Consider the following 13,662-nt stretch of genomic DNA (forward strand, 5'->3'; position numbering starts at 1 on the left):
ATCCCAGAAACTAATGTATTTTTCTAAGTGGCATGCCAACCTAAAGAAAGTATGTGATACATTTGATTTATGTTAAGTCAATAATGTGCACAAGCCATTTAAAATTGTATTTTAAGTGTAGAAATATCAATCCAAAGTATAGTCCCTTGTATTGAGAAGGAAGGAGTATCAGCTTTTCAGAGGCTGAAGTGCCTTGTAAATATTATTCTATTTAGAAGATGTTTTTCAAATGTGCTGCTTTATGTTGAGTGGCAAGAAAGCAAGCACAAAATCCCAGATGAGAATCGAAAATTAAACTGGTATTAAAGATTCACATAGCAAAATAGTTTTCCTTCATATTAATGAGAAACGAGCCAGGAAGAGCGACTCTCCAGAAAGCTCACAAAAGGACTGACAAATTCATCCCTGGAAGTCACCCTGTGTTCTTCTGTGGCCTCACAAATGCTGGACTGGGTGACATTTATGTATCAGAGCAATAAGCTAAACAGGAAACAATTTATGTCACCTAAAGCTTTTTAACAAATCGATGCAACTATTTGTAATTGCTTGTTTCACAAGATTGAAAGTGCTAAGGCCTGATCTTCGCTCACGGATTTGTGGTCAACCTGACCTGTGCTTCCGTTGTTTAAAAAAAAAAAAAAAAAGAGAGTGAATTGGTGATCAGCAGTGACTTCCATCAAGTAATCCATATTGCTAATATTTCTGGAATTTTAATGTAGTTACAATTTATAGCTGATCAAATGTGGTTACCTAAATTGCTGTTGCTAGTAGACAGTTTAACTGTCTTTATTAATTACAGTATAATTTAATGTTTGAGTACCAGCACTTGTGTTGGTCATTTTTACAGCTAGAGCAGTTATCTGCCTTATGACGAACCATTTTAGCATTTTCAATGGAAATTTGCTAATATGATGAGTGATAAAAATGTCACACGCCGGTAAATAATGATTATTGCTTTGGCTGAAATTAATTCTTGAAAGGCCGGTTACCTTCAAATTAACATTATAACTTGAAGCTTGTCTTTTCCCCCACTTTTCCTCCTCCCTATATTCCTGATATAAGCCAAAGAAAAGGCTGGTGGATCATTTCAAATGGATATATATGTGTATTTTGGGGGGTTACTAAGCATGGAATGTCATTTTACAATCAGAGCAGACATAAGATGATAGGGGGTTTTGTTTTTTTAAACAATAAAATGTTGTTTAAAAATAAATAGAAGTCTAGAATGACAGTTTTCTAAGCCAAATATTGTCCCACAGTTAAACCAGTGTTTTTGTATGTAATTTAATTTCCCTCCAACGTGAATTGTCTTAAATCTTTCATCCATCAGTCAGTTCCTTAAATGAAGGTTTGAGACCCAACTCCACTTTAAAAAAAGACTACTTTTGACTCAACTACAATAAAGATGAAAGATAAATTGTGATTACTAGCCTACACATAAATACGTAGTATCATCAAAGAAGGCACAACCTAGTCAGTCAGAAAGACTAGTTACACTATGATTGAATCTTTTTTGGGGGGAAGGGAGAGTAAAAACTATCAGGCAGCTGGTTAGTGTTGGTGTGAAATTGGTCTTCCTCAGAGTTTATTTAGGCTGTTGATATGAAGGTTCCCGTTTAAAAGAAGTACCAACAGTTTGGGTTTGCTGCCTAGTTTATCTGAATGGCAAGCCTGAAATAAAGATGTCAGAGAATGTTCCTGCATTAGAACAATTCCTGAAATACAAATAAAAATGTTGTATGCATCAGCTAGCAAAATCTTCACTAACGCAGTGTCACACATACTTAGTTTGGGTCTTTCAGTTGACTCAAAAAATGTGTACATATTTAATTTTACGAACTGCATATGCTCTAAGCAGTGTTTATGTTTAAGCCTGGTATTTAAAGGAATTTCAATTAACCCTATTTGTAGTAGCTAGAATAAGAATTAAGGGTTCAAATATTTCACTAATTATCAGACTAGCGGGCTTTTAGACAGTTGCATAACTGTTAATGAAAATGGGCTACTACTCTGCAAAATATGTATGAAAAAAAAGCTTTCCTAATAAGGTCTTTTCAAAACAATGCTGAGAAAGAACATTTATATTTTCTTCAGTGTCAGCTGGTCTGAGTAACTGCAAGGTTAATTTTCAAGATGTCCATTGGCTTGTGTTATGTGCTCTGAATTATATACCTAACGTTTGTATGTCATTGTACTTTGGCCACTTAAAAGTGCTGCTTTTGATATACCAATTTAATTTTTTTACTCAAAGAGAATGCCCAAATTAATTCATCCTTATATATGACAGAATAGTATTAGAGAGAAATAGCAAATTTTCCTAGAGGTCTGAAATTCCTAAAAGACCTCAGAAATCAAGATAGTTTTTCTGGAAATATTCAGTTATGGGAGCTTTTACTGTTTGGTTCAGGGAAGGCAGCTATGGACCAGACCATACTTTCTGATAGAATATTTTTATAAAATCATTTGTTCTAATCTCAGCATTTATCTTTATATGCAAAAAGATTTCTTGATGAGAATATTATAGATGGTGCATGTTTTTGACATTAGCATTTTATTTGGATGACTAATCTTGCAGATGTGAAATTTAAATGAATTATTCATGAAATTGCTTTCCTCTGAAATTTTAGTTTGCTCTTAATGCTAGTTATTCAATATTTTGTTTTTTCTATATAAAATATGATGGAAAAAAATCAGTGTGCTTCCAGGAGAGAAAAGGTAACCTTCCCCTTTCTGTGTTTTTCCCCCCTAATTCTCTAAGTGGAGACTTTCACTTTGAAATCCTGAGGGATGAGAGCTTCAGCCCTCGGTGATGATGAAAGCTTTTAGTTAAGATTGATTTTAATTCTGAGTTGGAAGCAGCTGGTGCTAAACCTAAGGCATATGCCGAACATACACTCTCAGCAGGTCAGAAGGGGAAAGAAACTTAGGCGGTGGCGACTTTTACTACCAGTGTGAACAACCAGCATTTTTATTGCATTTGAGAATGCGATCATGTCAGTTATTAGTACTGACTACACAACATTTTTTTTTTATTGTCTGTATCCACAGACACGGAATGATGGAATTACAGCTGATGTCAAGGAATGAGTTCTTTTTATGCCTTATCAAAACAGAACAAAAGGAAAAAAAATTCTTGTTACTGGCAGCACATCTCCACGGAGCACCAAGCTCACAGTCCGGGCTGTACCATCTCCACGCAGGCTTCTGGGTAGCGCACGTTGTGAGAACTACACGGGGCCCACATAGATGCCTTTGGAATTGTTAAGTCTCTTTCTCGGGAGAGAGAAGAGCCAAACTGACTCTCAGAAACATCCGGAATATCCAGAGGGTCTACCACTAAGCAAAAGGTCCCCCAAAGATTCAGAATCGTGACAAACATGTTCTTCTTTGTACCCTTGGAAACGGAGATCAAGCTGGAATGTGGAAAGGAGAGGAAATCTTTAACATTTTTTCCCCCACGATAAAATTGCTAATGACGGACATCGCATTTTGGGTGAAGAATCCAAGGTGTCTTTACCAGGTCTGATGGAACGCTGGGAATCGGGTCGGAGCCGTCCAAAGGTGGCAGGGCTGGCGGTCACTCTTCCCATTCATAAGCCTTGGTATTTTCCTTTCACTGCTGGTACACTGCAGGCAGCGCTAACTTGTCTCACAAGGACAGACTAGGGACAATAGGATGGATCCTCATTCCTGACGGTGCATCTATCTGATGCGAGGGACTGTTCTCCCTAAAGTACGCTTTTCTTTGGAAAAAAAAAAAGTAACAAAATTGTCTGTACATCTTGGCACCTTGTAAAGTTTTCTTTTTTTTTTTTTATACAAAAAGTTCAATAGCTTTGACACTCTCATGATTAATCACTACTTCACTGATAAACTTTGAAAGTGTGACCCTGGAATTTCATCATGCAAAGTATTTACTGCAGCAGGAGAAAACACTTTTTAAAACAACAATTTTTTTTTCTCTTTTCAAATGTATGAACTCATTTACGATAGCCAGGAGGGCAATGGTAGGATAAACACAAGGGATAGGAATGTATCAAAAAACAGATTAAGACACACCCGCTCGCACACACACCAAAAAAACCTGTACAAGATGCTCTGATCAATGAGAACAGGGGGAAAAAAAAAAAAAATCTGTCAACTATGTTACAATTTAAAAGCCAAAAAAAAAAAAAAAAAAAGTTTGGGAGTTTCTCCCTCCCACATGTCAGGAAATGTCATCCAATATTCTTAAAGCAAGAATAACTAAATAAGATACATGTGCAGCATATTCTGCAATTCCATTACATACAGTAGTTTTTTTCCAAAGCTTTTTTTTTTTAAAGTATTGTTAATATAAAGCAGTTGCACAAAAAGCAAAGGTGTTTTGACAAACAGGTGTATGCATTTATTCCTTTTTAGGAACAATATCTAAAAAAAGAACCACCCTCCGCCCTCCCCATTAAAAGACAAAGAGTCACACAGACACATCGGGATATATGTACAACATAATAAACCCCATCCTAAAGAAGCAACTGGGATTACCCCCAAGGGATACAGAATCAGAATTGGAAAAATCAGAGTGAAGTTTGCTTGCTGTAAAGCCTGAGATTCTTTTTTTTTTTTTTTTCAGTTGGTTCTTCTGCAAGGCTGTGATACCTGCAAAGATATGTAAAATCTAATTTTTCTTTTTTTTTTCTTTTTGCTACAGTCTTTAGACTAAGCATGCAAGACATACGACTAAGTGCAACTGAGTGAAATGTATTTTTTTTTTAATTTTAATCATTCCCTAAAGGTTTGAACTGAGGTATGCGTACTAACAGTTTCTCATGCTGTTAACTTTACTCATGTCTAGCTACACATGCTGAGAATGAACTAATCTACCAGATTTTTATCCTCTTTTGAATACCAAACTAACCAGCAACCACTCAGTTTAGAAGCACAGGGCCCCCTTCCCATGACCCTGTCTGGCTACTGCCTGCACATCATGACGCTGCCTGGAAAAGTTGGGGAAAACAAAAAATGTAAGTCTCGAGTGACCACAGACTGCCCTTTATAGAGAAAGCAGTGTGAAGCTTCAAAAGTAACTGCCAAAGAAGTTTTTCTACCAAGCTTGTGAGTGGATAGGAATGTTACTTTTTTTTTTTTAAATGAAAAATGCTGAGGCAAGCCTAATCTGTAAGAAAGGAAGGACAAAAAGAAAACCTTTAAAAAAATAAAACAAAAACCTGGAGCATATATATGACAAGAGAAACTAAAATGAACGCAGTGATCATAGCACAGTCCTTAAAACAAAAGTGGCATACAATCTTTCTTTGAAAAGAAATGTCTTCTAGAAATACTATTACACGGTCTAGTTCAATTGTGGAAGCTTTTCTGTTCTCTCTGAATTTTACCTTCATTTTACCATAACTGTCTCCTGGACTGGACACCCCCTAAGTTTCATATGCCATACACTGTGGTTGGTTGGTTTGTTTTCTTGGAGATGGTACACCCTTAATACTGTATCCTATTTCTCCCTTCAGTAGCCCCATAATTTCTCTTTATAGGAATGAGTTTTGGTCTTTGTAGGAAAAAAACAAACAACAAAAAATGACTGTTAAAAAAAAAAAAAGTAACTACTTTGGTTCCATTACCTACTTGGTCTCCTAAATGTCCTCTATGATGAAGGAGCAGTTGTCTCAAGTTAGCAATAGCCTATATCTCATCAATTGCCTCTAAATTATTTTGCCTCCTTTGATCAACAAGAAGAGGATATTTGGCTTCATCAGATAAAGCATAAAAACAGAGAACATAATTTAACTTTGTGGAATATCTTTGGTAATTTTAGGGGAAAAAAGGTACAAAGCATATAAATTAAGCTCTCCAAACGGCTCTCGAACTAAAACAAGAGCTACAGTCCTAGATAAATAAATGACAGGAAAGGGGGTGCAAGTGGAAGCATTCAGGGGTTCCAAGGACTCAAGGACTGAGGCTGTACTGACCCACGAGTGGCACGTCCTGCACATCCTGTTTGTTTCCCCAACAGCCCGAGACCGGGCTGAGCTCCCATCTACCTGATGCCTCGCGCTGTTGGCTTCCGAGACAGGACTGGTGGGGTGATGCCGCCTCACAGACTGCATTGCTACACCTGATCCGCACAGTGGGAATGAACTCCTCAGCCTCTGCTGAGCCCAGTCCTCATTAACTCACAGAACAAGTTCAAATCGAAATCTGATTTGCATTCAAACAGATAAATGCCACCAAGCAGGTCTGAATGGATGTTTCCATTGGGGGCCACCGGCACTTTCAGCAGAGTTGTTTAGGGAAGTCAGCTGTGGGGCCATTTTGCAAACAAAGCAACTCATGCTGGTTTTAACAACTGCGAGAGCCTGAGGCCCATCTCAACCAGGTCATCCCAGGGAAAGCCTTCTGCGGCCACTCTGTCAATGTTGGTCTTTTTTTTTTTTGGTTTTGGGGGAAGAGGGGCTGCTGCCTATGTCTCCTTGTGCTGGTAAATGCTGTGGCATTTATTAAGAATGACAGTAGGTACAATATTTAAAAAAAAAAAAAAAGGAGGAAAATCTGAAACAACCCCCTTCCCACCTTCCAATACTGCTTTGTGAAATGAATCTGCATGGTTCCTAGGGTGTCTCTAATATATTTTTTTTCTGTCATTCATTCTCTTTCTGGCAGGAACTTCACGTCTGGGTGAGAGGACCTTCACATGTAGAGTGCAGCATTTGGGACCTTTTTACAAAAGACCAAAACGGAATGTTTTCTGACTTTTGAGAAAACAGTGGTGATGTCTGAAGGGAAATGGAATGAGTGACAGAAAACTACGAACGAGAAATGACATTCAGCTTTGTATAATAAAAACACCTATTAACATTCATCACAAGGTACAGAAAACTTGAAGCCTCCAAGAGGCCACGGGCCCAAATGGAGGCCTGAGGTCAGAACTTAAAATGGTATAGGAGAAGCCAAAAAAAAAAAAAAAGGCAATACATTAAAAAGTTTGGGATAATTATTTTTAAACCCTCCCCCCAATACACACACAAAGGCCTTCCCCATCCCAACTGGAAGCAAAAAAAAAAAAAAATGGAGTAAAGGCAGTGATAATCAACATGCAGTACTGTGCAAATAGGTCGTCCATTGGAATCCTTAGATTCTGGGCAGAGGCTTGGTCTGCAGCTCAGGCGCACATGCTCAGTTGGGTGTCCTCGCTGTGCAACGTCGGCAGGACTGCAGTTCAAAGTCTGCTGCTAAAAGTGAATCAGTTTAGCGAATTTACAACACTGATGTTGACTGTTAAGAGAGGAAAATCCCCAGTACCAAACAAGTCCATCCAATGCACAGAGTACAAATTCCTTTTTTCAACAAAAAGTAGAAAAATCAAAAATACTCCCAAATGGGATTCTTGATGGCACTAAGAGTTAACACGTTGCAGAGTTGTCAAAATGTAGTGAAAAATCCTCCAGACTGTACAACCAATGGAGAACGATTTCACTGCCAACTTTTGACATGTTTTGTTTTGTGTGTGTGTTTTTCCCCCCAATCTTCACACTCTTGGGGTTGGCCTGCCCAGATGTTCACTCCATGTCCTCATTTACAGGCTCATCTTCGTAATCTCTGTCGTGGTCAAAATCTGGACTGTGGTTGGCTGTTGTCACTAAGGAGAGTGGCCCTTCAGCTTCCTCGGGGTCCAGAGGCTCTTCTTTGACGTGTACAGGATGCCTGGAAAAGCAAGAGAAGGTTCACTGAGGGGACGTCCCAGCTCAAGGTAAGTTGGGTGTTCTGGGTAACACGGAAGCCACAGTCTAGGGCTGAGACGTTCTATACAGCAGCCACTAACCACGTGGGACTGCAAACATTAAGACAGTTTCAAGTTGTGCTGCTCAGCTGCACTGGCCACATTTTAAGTGCTCCAGGGCCACGGTGTAGGCTGCTGACTGCCATACTGGACTGCACAGAGGGAGAGGTTTCCATCATCCCAGAAGGGTCTCTGGATGGCAGCATCAGTGGGTGAGTCCTCCCATGGTGTTTCTTGCAGTGTGATGTGCACGCGCATTAACATGGGCCCTGTTAAAATGCCACCTGAGACTTTCCGTCTCTGACCAGCTCTGCACTGATGCTGCTAGTCCAAGGACTCGCTTTGGGTAGCAGCTAACAGGCCCCGGAGTGGCCTCCTAACAAACCTTGAAATAATCCCATGAACCAAGAGCCGGTAACGCAAGGGTAGTTTGCGGGGACCGATACTGGAGGCTGGGCTAATCGCGGCTCGTTGTGTGTTCTGCTTTGCTAGTTAACATGCAGAACCTGTGCAAGAACTCTCCGGAGACCGACCCCAAGCGAGGGTCTATCATTAATCAACTTCAAGCAAACACAGCAAAGAGACACCATGATACATGCTGGAAACTCCAAATTAATGCATATTTTTACAAACTGTCAATAAGGCAAGAAAAGCCCTGCCAGGAAACACAAACGGAGAGGAAAAGGTGCGCTCAACACAACAATATGATAAGAAAGCAGAGCCCCGGTCAGAATAATAACACTGTCAGCTGTAAACAAGACTAAGCGAGAGGCCCGGCTGGTAGCGGCCACCGGGACGCACTGGGCTCTGATGAGATCTGCCAGCGTGCTCAGTGCAGCCCAGCGCGCAGCTCACCCGAAGGGGCCGGCGGGGGACCACAGAAACCACTCCGATAACAACTGAGAAATGTTGTTCGTAAATCATATTTACAACCGATCCTTTTGCAAATACAAATTACTTTCCGACGTGGGGCTTTTGATATGTAAAAGAGCCATTCAAGTTGTAAAACCCGGTCCCCATTCAAGTTTTAAAAGAAAAAAAAAAAAAGATCTCATTGCAGGGACAGGCTACCAAGGGTGGATTTTTTCATTTGACTTTATCAAGTATTAGTAATAAGAGGTGGTGCTGGGGACTGCTGCCTCCCTAAATAATTGATGTTGTATGCAGACCCTGAAGGCCACTTGAACCTTGTAAAACCAACAGAGGAGTGCTCTGGACTGCCCTTGCCACGGGGACCTCCAGAAGACCAACTGACTCTCAATTAGCAAAGCCTAGAGAGTTTGGAGGTGGATGTCGGGATAAATAGCTTTTAAAAAAACAGAGGCCATATTCTTACAAACTATGTGCAAAATGAAATATGCCCAGGTTGTATTAGAGTATGTTTCACTAGTTTGGCTCCGTCTATTCTTAGTTTGTTAATGGTCCTCTTTGTTTTCAGCATCAAGATCCAGGACCAGATGCATAATTTGCAGAGCCCACTGTGAAGTGAAAATGCATTTGAAAAATTCATTGAGACTTTCCAGATGGGAACAGCTGAGCGTTAAAACTTTCAAGCGTGGGATCCTTGTGAGGCTGTGTTCATCACATGCCTGGGAAGTCAGCCCTGATAGGCCCCTCCCCTATATTCTTTAGGGAAGAATTGGGTGTGTGGATTTTTATTCCTTTTTTAAAAAAATCACCCATAAACCCTAGTTAAGGGAGGATATTTTGTCTATCCTCTCCCATTTGGGGTCATGTTTTCACATATTGCAAACATAGCAGGAATGTTATTTTGCTACCTTTACAGTTTTAATTTTTATGACTCTATGAGCACTGTGCTGACTGACATGTTAGCCCCTTAATACTGGGCGTTTGGGGACTGTCTTTTTCTCGCCTCTGTCCCCTTCAACCCTGCTGTGCTCTTTGTTGTAATACAGTGACCACTTTCTATCTATGCTTGATTTACCGGCTTAGGATAAATGTCTGAGAATGAAACTGTTGGAGCAGAGGTTAAAACATCTTATGGTTCTTATGATTTATTGCAATGTTAATTTCCAGAGAAGCTCTATCAATGTAGACCCAAGCTCATCAGCCCCAAATGTTGCTCTGCAAATATGGTGTGTTGCTGAGCAGGTACAAGGAAAGTTCCGGTGACCTTCAACTGTGTTTCTCGGGTGACTGACAGTGGTGAACATCACTTTATGTTTGGGCTTCCTATGAGCACTCTTGGAACTGCTCCTTCACCCACTCCTGTCCTCTGGTGGCATGGTTCTAGTAACAGTGTGGACAAGAGTGTTTTAGGGCTGTGTGCTGCCTGAACTGTGAGTCAGCTGTTTCCCATTTTCCTATTTTCATTTTTCTTCACACTACCAGATATATTCATCTTTTCAGGTTTATAAAGCTGAATCTGATGACAGAAATGATACAAGGCTATGGGTGGGAGCGGTGGGAGACCCCAGGAACAACTGGAGAGTCTTAATGAAGTTCTTGCTTTATAATTTGAGACTTTGACAAATGTTAGGCTAGGCAAAAGAAAGTATCAGGTAACCCCAACCCCAGCAAGGTAGAGTTCACATGGGAGAGCATTTGGTTCCCCCCTGAAATCTTCAGGCAAACTTCAGTGAGATTATTTTCCATACCAAAGACACAGGTGACGACCCTGTGTACCCTGATTCAAATGGTAAAGCGTTTGCCCGCAATGCGGGAGACCTGGGTTCAATCCCTGGGTTGGGAAGATCCCCTGGAGAAGGAAATGGCAACCCACTCCAGTACGCTTGCCTAGAAAATTCCATGGATGGAGGAGCCTGGTGGGCTACAATCCATGGGGTCGCAAAGAGTTGGAGACGACTAAGCGACTTCACTTTCGCTTTTTCACTATCGAGTGGAGCCCCAGCAAATGTGAACTGATCAGATCTACGGTGTGACAAGCTGCCAACACAACCAGGTAAGATGTTAAGGCTTCTTAGAACTTTAGGGAAATGAGATCCAACTTCATGACATTCTGTGAAACCAGCAGACCCCCTGCTGAGTGGGGCCACTGCAGGAACATGGGCAAGTAGGGTTTTGGAGAATGAGAAAGAATGGCTTTCCATGCAAGATCCATTTCAGGTAAGATGCAAACCCCTTAAGACCCTGTGCATCCTGGGAAACGGAGCTGCGCGTGGTGCCTTCTACATTCACTGGTCACCTCCTCCCTTCTCTGATTTCTGCTTCCGAAAGGGCTTCCAGGGAATAACTGTGCCAAACCCCACATGTTCCTTCTTAGATCTGACTGCTTTCTTTAGCCTCTGTGGGAACAGTAGAGTTTTTAAAGCGAGCTGACTGGTGTCTAAAGGCACTGTGTTCAGAGCATGTGGGGACAGCATGGAGTATGTGCTTCGTACTGTAGCTCCTTTAGCTCCTCCCAGGCTTAGGAATACTCCAAAGCCCTACTTATGGGACTACTTTGTAGTGTTCCAAGACAGAAAATTATGTCGTGGTATTTGAGCGTCACAGGAAAGGTAAGAAAGAAGAATTCTATGTCAACACTAGATAGCAGGTGGGCCGTTACTAACAGGGTCCTTTCAGCCTTGCTGTACAGTTTACGATTTGACTTATTCCAATAGAATAGAAAGGTTAGGAGACAGCCTGCATCATAGCAGGTAATGCATGCTGGGTAAGAATTAAAACTCCATCAGTACAGACTTTGCTTAATGGAAATGTGAGATGAAAATGGGTAAGCATCTGCAGCACCAAGAATAGGCGCAGGAAATGGGCTGATGGCATCATTCTCTTAGCAAAATAATTTACTGTACTGTACACCCATGTGGTCTGAGCAGTATGCTCTTTGACATCTGTATACAGGGTTTCTTAAAAAAAAAAACAAACTGCCACTAAAATCTTCACTTTGTTAAAAATTAAACTGACAGCTGTAAAGCAAGACTTCTGGTTATACTGGGGTTAACTCCAGGTTTCCAAAAATTAACTTTATGGTAACTATCTTATACAGCAAAATTAGCATCACTCAAAACTGCTGTGTGAGTTTTTATCCAAATAGATTTCCTTTATTTTTTTTTTCAGTGATTTTTTTTTTTCTTTTACTATAAACACAGGAATGAAACCTTGGAGTTCTGTGAAAAACTCTATGAAAAACTCTCTCTTCCGCTCGGTAGCTTCAGATGTTTCTGCTCCACAGTGAGTATTTCCTGAAGTAGCATACATAACAATTTATATTTGCTCTGAACTTCCTTAATATCTTAGTAAATACTCCTGTCATGACAGTGATTTAAAGATGAATGCGGGTGTGATAATAAAGTCAGAAACACCAGGTTGCTGGAGGAAGGATGATATATGGCAGTGGCAGCGTGAAAGAGAAACAAGTTCTTAAAATGTTGTGGAGTAGATGCTAAGGGACTGTTGTTATGAATTTAAAAAGACTATTTTCATCTTTAAAGATCCTTTTCAAAGCACTTTGGGCATGAAATTCAAATGCTAAATAATCAAATCTCAGATTCCTCCAAAGCCACCAACGACCCACACTGGCAGACAGCATTTTGCCTTTGTTGTTAGATGCCAATTCATTCTGTGGCTAATTGCTACAGGTCATATTTTACATTCTGATCACTCAAATGCTCTTAAACTAAGATGTTGGTCAGTAATTCAGAAGCATTGTGTAGACAAGGGGTCTATTTCTAGGAGCTCACTGCATGGTAAACACTGCATTGGTTTACTCCTTTAAAGCGGGTGTTGGTTTTACAGATAGTCGCTAAAAGGGAGAAGCTGTCATTCAAGAGCATCCCTGGGGAATCCTACGTGGGTAAATGGGGTTTCTTCGCTCTTTGAAACTCTTCTTGCGAGAGAGGGAGTTGTGTCACCCTGCCTGCCTCCCATCGCCCACCCCCAGGGGCATCACACACACGCTGGACAGACAGCCCTCACCCAGCACTCCGCACGGTTCCGGGCGTGCTCATTATACTGCCGTCTGCTGCTATAATACCCCTATTAATTTTCCTTTTGATATTTTAAGAGCAATCTATAAATCATGCCGTCTTTCCTTCGTGCCATCATTAATGCTTGGTAATAGCATTTCAGCGTGGCGTGCGCGGCTCACCATTATCCCACAACCAAATAAACAAGCATCCTTTCCCGCCCTGCTGGGTTCAGGGTGCCGGGCACACTGAACAGACAGCGAACTGTGTCACAGGATGCATACTGCTTCTGGGCGGAAAAGGTAAGGGGGCTGAAATAACGGCCCGAGCTGACTGAGAAAGGGCAAAAAGCACAGGCATCATCCCCTTTGTGACTTTGGGCATTTGTGGGGCTGCAGGAAGCCTACTGCTTTTATGGGTCGGATATAAGTGGTCCTTTTAGCTGCAAACCGAGTTAAAACATTTCTGGAAGCACCCACTTCTACCTGGGTTCCAGGAAGTCAGCAATGACAGAAAAGGTGTTGAGAGCAGTCAGAGCAGGGCTCGTGTGGCATAAAACCAGGGGGATCTGATGGCAGAGGTGCTGCAGGTGGCTGGTACTCACACGGCTTGCAGAGGGGATCTGCCCGGACTGCTGTCGCTCTCGTTGCTGTTGGTGTGCTCCATCGCCCCGTTCAGCTCTTCCCGGATTGCGCTGGCCAGGCCGCCCAGAGTGGGGTTTCCCATGGAAGCGGTAGTGTACAGAGGTATACTGTTCTCAGCCATCGAAGCCTGCCATCAACCCAAAGAAAACGGATGAAGACACAGGGTGTACACAGACAGGGAGGCTATCAATTACAGGTGGGCTCCACGGTCTTCAGTCTAAATTCATTCTGGTATAGTTGGAAAAGACAAGTTTCTCATAGGTCTAGAAGGGCTGTGCTTTAAGAGTCAAGCTGATGACAACATGTCCCAAGCTGGGTTCCAAAGAGCTACAGCTGGAGGGACCGAGGCGGCTGTGCAGTG

The 13,662-nt window shown here is 41.5% G+C and overlaps 1 protein-coding gene across 6 annotated transcripts in view; it reads right to left on the bottom strand.

Moving 5' to 3' along the window:
- Positions 1 to 2,935: 2,935 nt before the first annotated feature.
- FOXP1 (forkhead box P1) overlaps positions 2,936 to 13,662 on the bottom strand; it is a 401,475-nt gene continuing 390,748 nt past the window's right edge. For all 6 annotated transcript variants that reach the window (XM_055414316.2, XM_055414317.2, XM_055414313.2 and 3 more), the window contains 2 exons: positions 13,262 to 13,428; positions 2,936 to 7,695 (listed from right to left, as the gene is read on the bottom strand). In XM_055414316.2, the coding sequence (XP_055270291.1) occupies positions 7,551 to 7,695; positions 13,262 to 13,428 (312 nt within the window). In that variant the 3' untranslated portion in view covers positions 2,936 to 7,550. The remainder of the gene's footprint in view (positions 7,696 to 13,261; positions 13,429 to 13,662) is intronic.

Source organism: Moschus berezovskii, chromosome 24, assembly GCF_049115385.1.
Source record: "Moschus berezovskii isolate FMDL1 chromosome 24, NW_MosBer_1.0, whole genome shotgun sequence".
Taxonomy (NCBI): domain Eukaryota; kingdom Metazoa; phylum Chordata; class Mammalia; order Artiodactyla; family Moschidae; genus Moschus; species Moschus berezovskii.